Source organism: Centrocercus urophasianus, unplaced genomic scaffold (assembly GCF_019232065.1).
Source record: "Centrocercus urophasianus isolate 14NV4802_14NV808 unplaced genomic scaffold, USGS_Curo_1.0 seq_14, whole genome shotgun sequence".
Lineage (NCBI taxonomy): Eukaryota > Metazoa > Chordata > Aves > Galliformes > Phasianidae > Centrocercus > Centrocercus urophasianus.
In genome coordinates this window covers 18,376,798-18,392,769 of record NW_024884586.1, presented here as the reverse complement: position 1 = coordinate 18,392,769, position 15,972 = coordinate 18,376,798, and the positions used below count along the sequence as shown (strand labels likewise).

Sequence of the window (15,972 nt, the reverse complement as noted above, 5' to 3'; positions counted from 1 at the left end):
ATAGAATACAACTCATTAATTATTTTCCCCAGGGGGTATCTAGAGTCAAGGCACATCTTTATCTTTCACAAACAATTTTTTTTTACTCTGAAAAACACTGAGTTTTAGCTTTCCTGTATTTTGGCCTGGACAATGATAAATTACAGTGACGTTTTGCAGGAAATGCTGCAAAGGGTGTTAGTTCATTGGAAACATTAATATTCCTTCTAGCAAAGCTTCACTCAAAATATCACTTTCTCTGCGCTACATTTGGCTCAGATTCCTTTTCCAAATTACATACATAGAGCACTAAAAAGTGCAGAAGGGGGATTTTTTTTTTCTGAAATGGTTGCATTACAAAATTCTTAGCAAAATATTACTACAGTCGAAGTTTTGAATGGTTTTTGTCATTAAAAAGTTGTTTTATCCTAGAGCTTGAAAACAAATGATAATTACAGAGGACTGAGTAAGCTTTGAACTTAAAAAAGAAAAAAAAGTGATCTTCCCTGATCATCCTTAGACTTCCAGATACACACACGAAACTGAAAGGGCAGATGGGGAAAGGCCACTTCTCATCACACCTCACAACGCATATTCTCATCTTTCATTTCATTCCTTCCACCCTTTGGCTGAGAAACAGCCCTGCTTTCAGAAGCCATGCAGAGATGCTCCTTGGTAAGAAACTACTACGGTTACAGGAGCACATTTACACAGAAGTCTCCTTGTTCAGAGCAGCTCCTAGTAAAATTCCACCAAAATCTCCACTGTTCAGTACTTTTGCAGAGGCCTCAATGTACAGGTACTTTCTCAAAGATGTTTTACCTCTCCTGTAATTGTGGTTCACTCTCCTCTAATAGAGACAATGGGATTCCTTTCACCCTGAAGTTTCCTCTGAGTTATACCTTACATACATCAAAAATGCTTCAGGATCAGCTTTAGCTTACATACAAATAATTGTACCTGGTACTTTTAGGTATCTGCTGAAGAGTTTCAAGGGTTTTCTTTCTTTGTCAACTACACAGAGCCTAAGAACATACCCAGCAAAGTATGGGGAAAGAACCCATGAAAGAAAGGTCGGTCTCATAAGCTTTTTCAAGGAGCCTTGAAAAATGCAGGGTTCGTTGCCTCATGCCATGCTCAAATTATTTCAACCTGGTGCTCCTGACCAGAAGTCCCTGGAGCTTTTTCTGAAGGGCTATTAAGAGTCAGATGGAGCTATGCAAAGAAAAACTGCATTGTGACACAGAAAGCCCACAATGAAAAAGTAAGGCTATATCCAAAGGTCTCACAGTGTGCCAACAGCCTGTGGCCTGCTTCACTGACAGCTACTTTAAAATAATAAGCTATATGCATGTCACATAGCCCAGATCACGTTCACCCAGATTACATCAGATTCAGAGGTGCTGGGCAGTAAGGCTACAGTAGAGAATAAAGAGATTCAAATCACAGATGGGATTTTTTTCACAGCATTTACATTCTCTTTGGGTTAGTTGCCTTTCCATGCCGAGAGACCACAAGTTCAACCAGAGCAAAGAAGGAAAACCTGAAAGATGCAGTGACAATTCAGCAGTCTGTATTGTTGCCCAATTACAAATGAGCTATGGAAATGATATTGCCCAAAAAGAGCATTGCAAGATGTATCATTCCCTTTTAACAAACTTATTTGTAGCTGTTTATGTGTGAGACTGCTTCTCAGTTTCTTAGGAAGCTCTTCTCATTCTCTTAATAGACACGTAGTGCACAGCGCTAAACAAAAGCAGGACTGATGCAAGCATCAAGCTGAGATCTTTTTGTTCAAGTGAATCTTCTGATGTGCTATTTCATCTGAAGCACTCTTCAGTTACAAGCAAATTACAAGAAAAGATTTCTGCTCTTTTACTGATCTTCTGATCTCCATTTTATTGGTTTTATCAGTTGTGCTTAGCGTGGACTCTCTTTTGCAGGTAAAGATCAATAACCTGTAATTAAATACCTTTCCCATCATCCTTGAATAACATTGCCCATACTCTGCAAGCCTGGAGAAGATGCACAAAGCTTCTGCCATTGGTAGAATCTTCATCTCCAACTCAGAAAAATGTCATCTTAGCCCCACTTGTCTAAACTACCTCTTCAGCAGAAGAAATGCTAAGAATTCAAACCATTGTGCAAAACACTGCAGAATATGCTCAAGAACAAACATAAGCATTTCATTGAAAATAAGCCACTTCCAATTACTTGATATTAGTCTCCCTTTGGTTTCCAGTTTCTATTTCCCAAAGATAACTTTAAAACCTGAGTTTCTGCAAAGGCCAGCTGATTTTAAAAGAACACCCTGCACAACAGAACCGGCTGACATATTTTCTTGTTTGAACATGGCACCGATTCAGCTAAATCGCCCTTTTCAGTCTTTTTACTGCTTAATCAGTCTTTTCAGTCATTCTTGCCAGACACCACCCATGTGGTAAATACAGAGCTTTCAATTGGCTGGCAAAGCTTTAATTTCAGAGTGACAAAACAAAGAGGTCCTGTGTGCTACCATCATCAATGGAATCACGTCACAGCTTTCTCCTACCTCGTTTCAACACTGTTCTTCTTGAATGTGACTGCTGAATGTGGCAACTTAACAGACTGTATGAAAGCACCACTGACAACGTTGTACACGTACTGATTAAAAGTATTTTTCCTTCAGTAGTAGTTTCCTATAGTGAAATGTATCTTTTCAGCAGCTCACAATATTGTGATTCAAAATGTACATCTATAAACTGCCCACTGAAGACTGAGAAAGTATGTCTTCATCTCAGAAGGGATTAAAACAGATGTGAGTTACACCACAGAACACACTGTACTGCATAAGCCTCACTGTATTCAGTAAAAACAAAAGAACAAAACCATTCATCTCCCAGAAAACCGCATAACACAGCACGCTGAGCCTGAGACAAATCTGGATGAATAACCCAGATTTTTTTTTACTTTAATAAAACAGAAAAATAACGGAGAAAAGAATGTCCAATTGTCCAATCTGAACTGCTTAAATGCATTTGTGTTCCCTTGTTGCCACATGTTGTTCTTCTGCCAGGTCCTACCCATTCACCAGCTACCATTTGTGCAGAATGCAGATGCACAGAGCACAAACTGAAATGAAGATGTAATAACAGAAATTCTTATAGATCACCTGTATGGGTGACCAGGAGAGAGATCTCTGCTGAGAAATATCCAGCCACCTCCTGAGGAAGGGGCAAGAAATTGGAAGTACGTGAGGGAGCACACTCTGCATCAGATATATTGCATTAGAGTCCACAGCCCCTTAAGGTCCAAGCATTGCTCCCTGAGGTGAGAAAACTGAGGCTACAATCCTGCCTTCAGCAGGATCTGGGCTCCTTGGGGGCAGGAATTCCTCTCAGCAGGAATTTGTGCTCTCTCCAAGGTGAGGTTTTGCTGCCTCAAAGACAGACACCCATCTCCTACTTCCTTCTGTGGTCAGAATGGGATTACAGGGATAAACTGAGCTTCAACATTCAAAAGCAGGTACTTAACACACCTACATCACTCCCATTTTGAGCAGAGTGCAAAGTACTCCACAAATTTTCCCCCTCCTCCTAGTAGTAAGAGGTTAAGAACTGCATAGGAACTCTTCAGCCAAGCAAAGAGACAGCTTGTGACTACACTGGGATCACTGCCTGTGTATTTACAGGCATTAAGACAGGCAAAGCCTTCGTTCAGGTAATTTCAAGTAAACTGTGCGTACACACAGACACATTTTATTTATTGAGTAGAGCAGTGCAAACTTCAGTCTGACATGTATACTATACTGACATGCATATCTGGAATCAGCAGGAGATACTACCATTGTAACCTCAATAAGATTTATTTCTTCTGGTTTTTGAAGTATCAGAAACAAATGTTACTTCTGCACTTCACTCAGCTGGGATCCAAAATGTAGCACCATTTTCCTATAAAAATGTGAGCACATAATATACCAAGAGGAAAGGTAAGTGCATGTACTGATGCATTATTCCAAAAAGCCACTGTTTGTATCTGGGTTAATTAAAGGTGTAGCACAATTCAATGGAGGTCTCTCCTTTGAGAGTATTTTCTGCTGCAAGGGGAGAGGAACAGAGACTGAAGGCAAAGCCAGCTCAGTACAAATGCAACCTGCATGTCACCATGCTGGGTCTTCTCCAGCACACAGGCAGATCAGATGGTGTCAGTCTACACTGCACCTGGGGGCAAGATAGTACTCAAAAATGGGAAATTATTCAGGAAGATTTTGGCCATAATACAGTAAGAAATGAAATACTAATCCTGCCGCCACTGCTGACAGCAACACCTCTACTACAGGTGGCTCTTAGGAATGTCTGATTTCATCAGGTGTTTCCAGAAAAAGGCCTGTATCCTGTGCCAGGCATCTTCTTGTGCTCTGGCATGCTCCCTCCACTGCCCTCCCCACTGCACAAACACCCCAAGCACTTTGTGGATTGAAGACTGGCACAGAGGCAGATATGGTGGCTCCAAAAGGTGCCCTGCTCCAGAATAGGAGCAAAACTCCGCCTTCTGTCCACACTGATTAAGGCGCTGAACAGCATCCCGGCAGTAAAGGTCACTTTTCCAGTTCTTGTCATCCAGCCCTGACAGGAAAAGGAACTTGGCCAAGGACTTCTCCACGGGAATGCGACTATCCCAAGTCGCTGGGTCTCTGTGATCATCTAGGATATCTGAAAAATCTACAAGACCAGACTCCTCACTGGTCTTCATTCTCCCCAAGTCATATGGGTGGGCAGGAATAGTGAAGCCATCTCCCCTTAGGGGAATGAAAGAATTTAAGCCACTTCCAGATATGCTGACAGCTGCCTTGATGCCAGGTAGAAACGTGGCCATGGAAAGGGCTAGATCAGCTCCTTTAGACAAGCCCAAAACGCCAATCCCAGCATCTTTCACCTGAAAGACAGTTATGAAACAGCCATTATCAACTACTCATATCCTGGGCTGGCATAACATCTCTCCTTTTGCTTCTTTACTCTTCATTAAAATCTCCTATTTTTTTTTACCCATTCCTTTTCTCCGTTTGGGTACTATCAACCCCTTACTGATTCCCTCATAAGAGCAACTATGAATTCTACAGCTCCTCAACATCTCCTCCCCTCTAACACATTTTCTTCTTGGTTAACTCCATAGACAAAACCTCTTTGCTTCTTCAGCGTCCTGGCTTGATACTTCCCCTCAGTGCTGTAATTTTACTGCTCTTGCCTCCAGAAACTCATCTTAATCTTCTCTCTTCAGGCCCCATGTGAAAAAACACTCTTCCATAGGTTTACTTGCTTTGATTGTCTTTCTTGACATTGTTTTTCAAAACTCTGCTACAGTTGACCTATTAACTTCTGTTACATCTTGGAGCACATAAAGTTCATTATGCTTGAGGCTGAATAAATTCAACAACTGTTTAAATGAACTTAATTATAGTGAAGGCTCTTCAGAACAGATTCACTTGTAATGTGCCCTTATCCTGTAAGACACTCTGGAAGTTTCACAGCTCTATGAGAAACAACACAAACTGCAAGGTTGAATTTTGCTCTCAAAACTGACTAAATCCCTGGTATTCATGTGCCAGCAAACAATAATTTTGTTAACACCACATTAAGTAGCATTCCATTCAAAGATTAAATTATACTTCTTATAGTCTCTTTTACTTTAAGTATAATGATATATCGCTATAGGAGTATTTTTTTCATTCCAGGTACTTACTCAAATATAATCCCAGCATTTAAAAACAAGGCATTCTCTCCCATTCCGCAGCTTCAAGAGATTCTGTTGTTAGTGTTCTGTTCCTGCCCTATGAAACTTTGTCAGAATCAAAAATCTATATCTCAGAAATAGTGGAATAAGTCAATGGATTTTTTCTCTTCTAAAATCTTGTAAAAAAATAAGATCATCTGCCTAAGCAGCACTAGTCCAGCAACTGTTTTGATGTAAATCTTATACAAATACTGGTTCGCATAATAACATTCCACAGGTGGCCATAAGGTGCTCTGCAAAGCAATTATCCAACTACCTGCAAAACTGGAGCTGAGGCACGTTCTTTTCCATTTAAGATTATCCTGCCTTTCAGACATGCTGTCTCCCTCTTCACCTCGGAAACTCAGCTACATTCAGTGATGTACAGCATTTCACACTAAGCAATTAGAAAATAGTTTACAGTAGGAAGAGTACCATAATTTGTCTCCTACCTGCTGCTGCTTATGCAAAAAGTCTATAGCCTCCTGAAAATAATCCAGTTCAAGAATCTGTGGCATAGCAGGCAGATCTTCAAAGGCCATGTAAGCCAGAGCTAGAGTCACAAAGCCTCTGCTAGCCAGAAGACTTGCTCTGTATTCAACAAGTCCTCCTCCAGATCCATACAGATCAATAAGACCAGGGAATGGTCCAGGCCCTGCAATGAAAGCAATATATATTTATATATATATATATATACAGACTCACAGAGAAAAGTTTCTAGAGTTGTCCCTCCAGTAGCAACCACTCAAAATCCAGCAGGTATCAAAAGGAAATCATCCTCTGAATCTTTACATGTCAATTCTCAGGCACACACACAATCAGTGTCACTGACAAGTACTATTTCCTTAAGGATATATCACTGCAAGTCTCCTCTATGGATTATCTCAAACATTTCTATAAGCAGCACAGAGTATGGAATCTGACTTCCAGATTCTCTCTCCACTGATCAGTTCTCTGTTATTTATGAAGCTGAATTCACCCTAGTGCCTAGTTCCCTAGCTGAGGGAACCATTAACAGGGGCCTTACTCCGGCTTGCTGAGTGTATCCAGGGGCCACAGGGAACGCACAGAAAAACAGAATGGGATTAAAACTCACCAGGAGGGAGGAAGAGAGTTGCTTTAAGCCGACCTTCTCTGACTGAAATCCTCTTCACTCCCTCTCCTAAAAAGCACCGCTCATGGGTGCATTTTCCCAGCAACCGGCTCATGTCCCCATGGCCCTCATATACTTCCAAGTCTACACAGAAAGGGGTCAGGACGTTCCTCTTTGCCAGCCGCTTATATGGTGTTTTGGACTGCAGAGACCACAGCAATCCCATGGGCTCCACTCCAGAATAGCTGCCCCCCAGTGCTGGGCAGTGGGTCAGATCAAGCTCCCCAGTGCCATCAGCCCTGTAGTGAGCGTGGGCTTGGAAGAGCTCCCCACCCTCATCCAGAAGGCAGGCTCTGAGCGTGACCCTCTGCTGCGGCACGAGTCCCGTCACACGGATCTGAACGGGGTCGTCGAACAGACACCTGAGAGAAGGCAGAACGGTCACCTGCACCGCCATCGGGCTCCGTGGGAGGGGAGAGGAGCCTGCTGCTTTTGGTAAGACTCGGGCTGTGTGAAATGCGAATGCCGGGAGCCTGCGGCTTTCCAGGCTTAAAGTCTCTGCCAAAGTCCAGAAGGAAGCAGAGCGACAGCTTCCTCCCGTCAGCAAGCAAGGGCTGCTGGGAGATGCAGTTCAGAGTATGCTCGGCTCCAAACACATTGTCTCAGATGTCCTGTAAAAACTGACCTGCAGGGACACAAGTTGTCACTTCCTCCTGGCATGCATTTTAGTTCAGGACATATAAAGATTAAACTAGTAACTCTGAATCTCAAATGGCAAAAAAAGACAATCGCATTGTCTTGTGCCAGCTGCCTTTGTAGATTTTTTTCTTCACAGCAGTCAATCTTCTCTAAAGGGTATCTGTATTTTCCTGACTAACACATGTGAAATACATTTCCTACGTTTTTAATGAATCTTTGAAGATTGGCTGGCTGATAAATACCAACCTCCACCAATCCTAAACAACATTATTACATTTTTGCAATATCCGTCTATTTAATAGCCTTGCATTCCTGCCCTGCAAGTCTCAGACATGTAGTGAGAAGACTCATCTTGTTCAGTGGAAATACAGAGCAGAATTAAGGCTATAGGAACAAGTTCCTGGCTAACACAACTTGACTGACTGCGTGTTAGGCTGGTGATAAAAGTACTTCCCAGTCATCTCCCCACAAACTGCTAAACCATGTCCAATCACAAGCCCACAGGTGATATCCAGACTTACTGCAGGCATGGCAAAAGGAACTCTAAAACCACCGAGGGTGTAAGAGAATGAAACTACATTTAAATATGAAAGTAAAACAAAATCAAAACAGGTAATGAAAACACGGATTAACAGGGACAGCTGCCACCACTGTCATTTCCATATCCTTCTAGATGATCGTATGCATCACACTGTTTGAAAGATGTCAGAATTAGCACCAATGTAAGCTTTTAAACTGACCTTTTATTGCAGAAGTTGTAATTTCTCACCATCAAAACACCACAGCCACTGAACTTAATGAAACACAACCAGACATGCCTTTAGCCTTAAGCCGAACAGATGTGTTTGAACCGGTGCAGCCTGATGCATGGGGGTAGCAGAGCAGATCCTTCCTTGTCCATTTGGCTTGTTAGGAAAACAACCTGTAGATCTGAATGAATGTCATGGTTTCTGTTTAGGGATTTCGAAAACCCAGATTCCTTCCCTTCAAATTTTATTTTGCTCGCCATCACCAATGCAATGTGCAAAGATCTAAAAATTCTGATGCCAAACCTTCTTCTTACAAGCCAGAAAATCTGGCCAATTGACCCGAGATTCTGAAATCAAACAAAATAGCCATGATTTGTCCAACAGATGTTGAGTAATTCAGTGCTTAGCTTTTTTCACTTGTATCATGCTCCAATTCCAGTCACAGACGCTGATGACTGCATCACACAAGAGAGAAACTGCAAGTTCCAGTGTTCCACCTCTGTTATAACACTTTCACAGCTTTTGTAAGACAATCTAGCAGTTGATAATAGCTGTACTTTAGGTCATATTCCATGTCATACCAATAATTCACTGAGGAGGAAAAAAAAAAAAAGAAAGGCATTCCTAAAGCTGTAACGTAATGATTTGCAAGCATGTTTACAGACAGTTTTAGACAGCCCAGCTAGTAAAGGTTTCCCGTTCTTAGTGACCAAACTTTGAAATGAGCAGAACTGTGACTACAGCCAAACATAAGGTAAGCAAATATTTGAGTTCTTTAGCAGCGCTGCCAATGCAACTCTGTCTTAACCAAACTAACTCCTCTTCAGACTTTACACTGGGAATTCCTTGGAGCAACATTAGGCAAACTCTATATGAACACAACACGTCTGCTTCTATATAGATCAAAACCAGCAAACACCCTGCAAAGTTTAATATCTAGGTAGAAACTTTTCCTTTTCTGAGTGTGTAACAGACGGCAAACTCACCATTACTTTAGAACGGTCATTAATGAGACAGTGCCATAATTCTGTGTCTCATTTAAATTTGGTGTAATGTCTGCTAAAAAAAAATTAAACAATAAACCAAGCAGTATAAAACTGTACCAATGGTTCTTGGAGAAGAATATACACTAGTTTCAGACACTCACTGGACCAAATCCAGACAACATTGATTTTCCAAGCATATACAGACTGCAGTGCAGTTAACAGCTAACAGGCCAAATAAACACAGCAACCCTTTAGTATTTGTTAGACAGAAAAAAAAAGAGTGGCCAGAAGCTTTCAGCTGGAAACAACTCTACTTTTTCTAAGCAGTCTTCAAGGATTGATGCAGCAGTACTGGGGAAAACAACTGGAAATACTACTTTACAGCTAGCTTGTCTTTCTATCATGGTATCACTGATGCTAAAAAAAAAATGGCTTCCAATATTTGCACTGTAGCACAAATACTAATCTTGTTATTCACAACACTTTATTTACTTTGCCTGGGCAGGCAGAATTACTCTAAGCAAAGGATAGTAAAAAAGCTTCTGCAAACCTGGCAAAATTTATAGGACATAATGATAATGCTTCATACTAGCTCCCACCCATTCCCACTCCTCCACACGCAATACTTGAAATTCTTAAACATTCTTGGGAAAGGAGGGAAAAAGAAAAAAACAGAAAGATGAAGATACATCCTACAAAGAAAGAGAAGGCAAGACTTTCGATAAGCACAGGGGAACAGTAAAACAAGCATGAGCTCATTAGCAAGACACAGACAGAGTACAGACAGAGTCAGAGCGGATTCCAGTTCACATAACCATGGAGCAGCTTTCATGTTGTGTCTACATCCATGCCCAAAACTCATACACCTTCTGATTTCCTTTTCTTGCTCCAAAGCATTTTTTATTGATGTGCTGATGTCATTTACTACATGCAGGTTCCTTCTGTGTATGTAAATTTGCACTGAGCAGACTGGGCAACTGCTCTATATCATAAACAAAAACTGAATTAGCTTTCATAACAAAGACTGTTTTTTCTGCCACATCCCTAACAGTTGTTGACAATCCTAAAGACTATAACCTAAGTGGACTTCAAGAAGTTCTCAAGGCAGAGAACAGAATCAGCTCCTTTTGAGATTATTTCTTCCTGAAAGGAGGCAGATGATTTTGTAGAGACCTTTGGTATCGGTTACATTTTGCTATGCTGTATCTACCTGCACACCCAGCACAGTTCAAAAATGTATCTGGAAATGCCATTTATTTTACCTGCTATACAGCCATGCGATTGCTGAACATGGTGGAACCAGAGAGAAGGGAGGTATAACATCTCACCAGCTTTCACTGTACACTGCAAAGGTTTTGCCTGAGCATACTCTGGATATTGTTCCAGATTCGGGTTCAATGGGTCCAGGGGGATCCAGGGCACCTAAAAGCAAGAGTATGTATATGGCAATAACCACAGCAAGCATTTCCAGCAAGATTCCAAAGAAACAACTGACAGCTAAACTTTCTAGTTATGCAACAGATATTTTGCCTAGAAAAACATGACGCATTGCTTGCTTTCCACATTCAACTGGGAATAGGTCAAGGATGTAAAAATCTGCCTCTTTCAGTGAAGTATTTCTCATTATGGAAAAGCTGCTAAATGTCAAACATCAAATTTAAACCTTGTGGCATAACTTTCAAAATGCCTTAGAAATTTTAGGAATTCTTTCTCTTCTTAAAGCTTCTCATCTACATTGATTCCTGACGGCCAAACATCCTCCTTCCGGCTTGCACATCCCTGCTGCCTGCACTAACTTCTTCTATGCCCAACGGTTACAAACCTAAGCACCTCACCTCACTGAATTACAAGAAAGCTTCTGTGAGTTTCTAGGAGCACGACTCCGGAAACAGAGAGAACATCCCAGCTCGAGTTCAGCTGTAGCATTAGCACATAGCACAAGCAAAAACAGAGAGGATACTATTTGTAAACTGCCTCCAGGTCCATATATTCTAATCAAACACATATTGCTACAAACTAAGAAACCACAATCTATTAATTGCGATATATATGTATTATTGCACTGGGTGATAGTGCTTTAAAGTAAAACCAACTTCTTTATTGTTGATCCACTAAAAAGTCATTTACTGGAACTATTTCAGTTTGGTATAAGGCAGACAACATGTGACATCAATGGTTTCAGGTGTGCATGTGTATTTTTGGAGGAGTCTGTATATGTATTTTTCCCCCTGGAAACCAGATATCCTTTGCAAATAATAAAATACAAATGCAAATCTGGTTACTCTTTTAAACAATGAAGAATTTCTAAATACCTATCAAAAACCTCAGTTAGCTCAGCAGTGTCCAAACCTTTACTTTAAAGCTTTACTTTACAAACTGAAACTGACTGTGTTCTTTGTATCATTTTTACCTTATCTGCAGTCTTCTCATCCACAATTTCAAATGAGCCATCTTCTGATACTTTGTAAGTTGCGGCCTGATAGAGCTCTGGAATCACAGAAAGAATTAACTGGCACAACTGAGAGTTGCACTCAGAGATACTAAAACAAAGGCACACACAATTAAGAAAAAAGACAGCATTCTATTTTCCATTTTCTTCTTAGATCAGCCTAGCAAGATAGCCACCACCAGAGCTGTTCACATCTTGTGGTTAGTCTCTCACTTCTCATTTTATCCTAAAGGAGTTCTTACCTGCTTCAGACAGTGCAAGCTGCTTTGCTTCCATTGCTTATGGCTTTTCCAACCCCTCAGGAAGCTATAAAAGGACTTCAAAAAGACAGTGACTCTTTTCCTATACCCTACCAAATGTGAGTATCACTCTCCTCAGTTAACAGTAACTTTTTTTTTACAAGGTATGAATTATATGACAACACTGTAAACAAAATAAAAGCAGTGTAATTACAATATCAGAGCCACTCTAGTACTGAGACAGAACTGTATCAATGCCATATGGCATTTTACATTCAGTTAATCTGGATATTTGACAAAGCAAGGAATGGGGGAAAAAAATCTCAATAGGCACACTGTTAAGCTGTCAGCAGACTTTTGCAACAAAACAACTCATTGTGTACTCAAGAAAACAAGTAAAGAGAGAAACAGGAGAAGCAAAGTAATGCTGCCTTGAGAGTCTCTTTTTTCATTTCCCTCGTTTTCAAGGATTGTTAGTAACTTCAATATTTCATTAAATTACAACTTGCTTTTCAGTTTCCTGGCTTTTTTCTAGAGACAAAAAAAGATCAGGCAGAATCCAAAGGTGTTAAACACCAAAGATGATGGCGTGCTAAATACTGACAAGATATAGGACACAAATATTTTGAAGCTGAAGAGACTGCCATGAGTGTCATAGAATCACAGAATCATAGAACGGCTTGGGTTGGAAGGGACCTCACGGATCTTCAAGCTCCAATCCCCCTTCTGCATGCAGGGCCTCCAATCTCCATATCTAATATGAGACCAGGCTGTCCAGGGCCCCATCCAACCTGACCTTGAACATCTCCACAGATGAGGAATCCACAGCCTCTCTGGGCAATGTCAATAAACCTATACAGGACGCAGAAACCTGACCTCAGAATAATGTTTGTCTTACAAAACCACATGCTGCATGCAATAGGAGATTTCTGTACACACTGGAAAGAACACCACTGCATAAGCAGGTTCTCTCTGCTTTCATTTTTATGTCCTTCAGTATTTAAATCTCCCCTTCCAGATTTTAGACATATATGCATAGCAAATTCAGTACCGTATGGAATGAAGGGACGGTCACTTGGTGGATGCAGTAGAAACCTTTTCTCTCCAGATATCACACAGTACAAGTTCTCATAATGATCTTTATGCACTAAGATTGAGGAGAAAAAAGATGTGGAGAGAGAGAAAAAAAATCAGTACTCTTTCCTTCTCTACATCAGAAACGATAGTAAAATGACAGTGCAAGCTTCTCATCATCAGGTTGCTTCTTCCTCTTTTATGTGGCAATTGGGAGTGGAAATCAACAATATGTTCAACAATCAGTAATGTTGTAGCAAATGTATTCAACCAAGAACACTCCAAACTCCTTTATCAGTAACACACAGAAACCTATGCGGGATAATATCACATGAACTGGTACAGATAGATCTGACTGGATTTATACCTAAGTCTCATCACTGACAGGACAGAAATCATCAGTGTTTTGCCTGATGCAAGATCAGAAGATGCACCCAGAAACATAGCAGCAAAAGGCTGCAGGAGAAAGAACGCAAAAATGTGTTTTAAAGTAAAACTGCCCTCTCAAACATGCTGTTCTACTGTGTCACTACCTCAAACCAAGCCCACTCAACCCTGTGCTGAAAGCACAAAAAAGACTGACAGTGCCATACAATACCTACAAGATGTCACAGCAGCTGATTCCCCGAGCCAGAAATTCACAGCATCAGGCTTCTTCCCTATATGGTTAGGGAACAGAGAAACATTCTCAACAAGAAAGCAAGTTGAATGTCACGTTGACAAGCATTTTATGTTATTTTCTGCCAACTTGGTTTATTTCTGTACTTCAGCTTCCTTCCTAACTACAACTGTTTCCATTGCAAACAGCAATCTGCAAACACAGAATCATAGACTCATAGAATAGCTTGGGTTGGAAGGGACCTCAAGGATCATCAAGCTCCAACCCCCCTGCTGCATCAACCTTTCTACACAAGAAGCTACTGTAGTGCCCATCAAACTTCATAATGCATTAATACCTCGCACAAAACTCATGGTTACAGCCCTTCATTTTCCCATCCTGAAGTCCTGAGATTTAGTTCTGCAATAACAGGAAAAGACACATGCAACTGTGAAAAAGAGGGGTTGTGTGTTCACTCATTTGTTAGGTACAAATTTGTGTCCAAACATGACTCTAAATCAGAAAAAGTGCCACAATATTGAAAGAAGTGCTGCACAGCACCCTCACTGCATTTTTTCACTGTGATGGTGCCAATAAAGTGAGACACTGATTTTGGAGTAATCCAAACCCAAAACTAGGATTACACTAAGATTATTTTACCACTTCAACTTTTGGAGGGGGTGAAATCAGGATATTCTGTGGCAACCAGCAACAGAACAATCATTCCCCATGTATGCAAAGTGATTGTTTTAAAGCTTAATACAGCATATGTTAGTCAGCATGGGAGAAACAGAAAGTTTACCCAGAGCCTCACTCATCCACGGTATATCAGGCTGCACATCGCAGATCAGTTCAGGAAACTCCTCAGTAAGGTTTGAACACTGCTTCTGCACATAGAATACATTGGGAGAGGTCACTTTCTTCTCCACAATGTCCAAAAAGTCCATGAAAGGCATTTGGCGCTCTTCTGGCATGACAAAACGGTCATGGAACACTGCATCTGCATAACCATTTGGTGTTACTGCCACGCTCACTACCTTGTGGCCCACTACCTCCCTGCAAAATAAATCAGAAGTTTACAGCCAGACCTTAATTCACTCCTATGGATACTAGTTACTTGAACAACTCATTCCACAGACAGCAGAAGAAACCCGGCCTTTCACAGATGGGTCTCTGGACAAGACTTTCTACTGCCTAATAAGGACACTGACAACCTGTTCTAATTGCTCTCTGCAGTCAGGGCAAGAGGAATATCTCCTGCCTCTCTGAATTCACCCATCTGTAACAGGTGAGAACAACAAAGAGGCTCCCTGGTCCTCAGCAGAGGCAGAAAGAGGGCCCCCTTCAGTTCTTCTTTCTGTTCATGACTTATGCCAAGATGCAGCTGGTCATGAGCAGATCAGTCTGCCTTGGTTTTGATAACGCAGCCTGTTGGTTGACTGCAGTTACAATCCTGCCCTTCCTGCTCAATCTGAGCTGATGGGGGCACTGTGTTTGTACGATGAAAACTATTCTTGAGTTTCAAATGTTGGGGCGAGACGAAGAGTGAATGCTGCTTTTATATAGACCCACAGAGGACACTGGGACAACCGAGCAACAGAAGCGAGTGCACAACAGGCCTTTCACGGCCGCAAATTCCCGCTGGGTGACGCCCAGGAGCCCTCCCATACCTGAGGTACGCCAAGGTCCATTTGTGCAGTGCTGGCCAGCAGCCAATAGCATTCCGGATGATGCAGGGTTTATTTGGGCTCACCCACTCTCGATAGAACTCCAGCGGGGACGGAGGCCTATCAAGATACGGAACGGACTCCATCCACCCCAGCTCTGTCCAAGCAAACGAGAAGCAGCTTTAGTCTGTCAGAACGCTAACTAGCTTCCAACTCCCAGCCACCAAAAGCGAGCAGCGCAGTCGCTCTGTTCAAAGGCACGGATATGGCTGCAGAGCACTCTGGTGCCGGGCGGCCCCCGCGCAGAGGGGCGGCGGCCCACGAAGGCTGCACCGCGTGGCGAGCCGAAGCGCGCTACAGCAGCCAACAATGCAGATACCGCAAAAAAGAAAGAAGGTTTTCGGAAGACAGATCGGTGCTTTGCTACTTTATGCAAAGGAAAGTCACCTAGAAAGGCTCCCGTCAGCCATTCCAGGCCACCCCGCCCGCCCACTTCCCTCCGGGCTCCCCGCTCACCGCGGGCCTCACGCGGGAAGGCGGCCAGGCAGCCCCGCACTGCCCGAAGCGCCGCGCCTTCCGCCATGCCACGCCGCTTCACGACGCGGCGCCGCTCGCCAGGCCCCGCCCCAGGCCCAAGCGGAGGGGAGAAGCAGCCCCCACAGCGCCACCCCGGCAGGGCAGCGCTGCCCCC

The 15,972-nt window shown here is 42.3% G+C and overlaps 2 protein-coding genes across 2 annotated transcripts; both read right to left on the bottom strand.

Annotated features, from left to right (window-relative positions):
• Positions 1–556: 556 nt before the first annotated feature.
• LOC122158327 (peroxisomal succinyl-coenzyme A thioesterase-like) lies at positions 557–8,240 on the bottom strand. The gene is made up of 3 exons (XM_042814962.1): positions 6,824–8,240; positions 6,180–6,382; positions 557–4,893 (listed from the first exon to the last, which is right to left on the bottom strand). Exons 1-3 carry the CDS (start codon positions 7,275–7,277, stop codon positions 4,291–4,293), a joined length of 1,260 nt encoding a protein of 419 aa, XP_042670896.1. The 5' UTR covers positions 7,278–8,240; the 3' UTR covers positions 557–4,290.
• On the bottom strand, positions 6,303–15,876 carry JMJD7 (jumonji domain containing 7). Its single transcript, XM_042814963.1, has 9 exons — positions 15,798–15,876; positions 15,285–15,438; positions 14,417–14,670; positions 13,619–13,675; positions 12,994–13,089; positions 11,665–11,741; positions 10,517–10,676; positions 8,260–8,859; positions 6,303–6,382 (listed from the first exon to the last, which is right to left on the bottom strand). Exons 1-8 carry the CDS (start codon positions 15,862–15,864, stop codon positions 8,771–8,773), a joined length of 954 nt encoding a protein of 317 aa, XP_042670897.1. The 5' UTR covers positions 15,865–15,876; the 3' UTR covers positions 6,303–6,382; positions 8,260–8,770.
• Between the last annotated feature and the right edge of the window lie 96 nt (positions 15,877–15,972).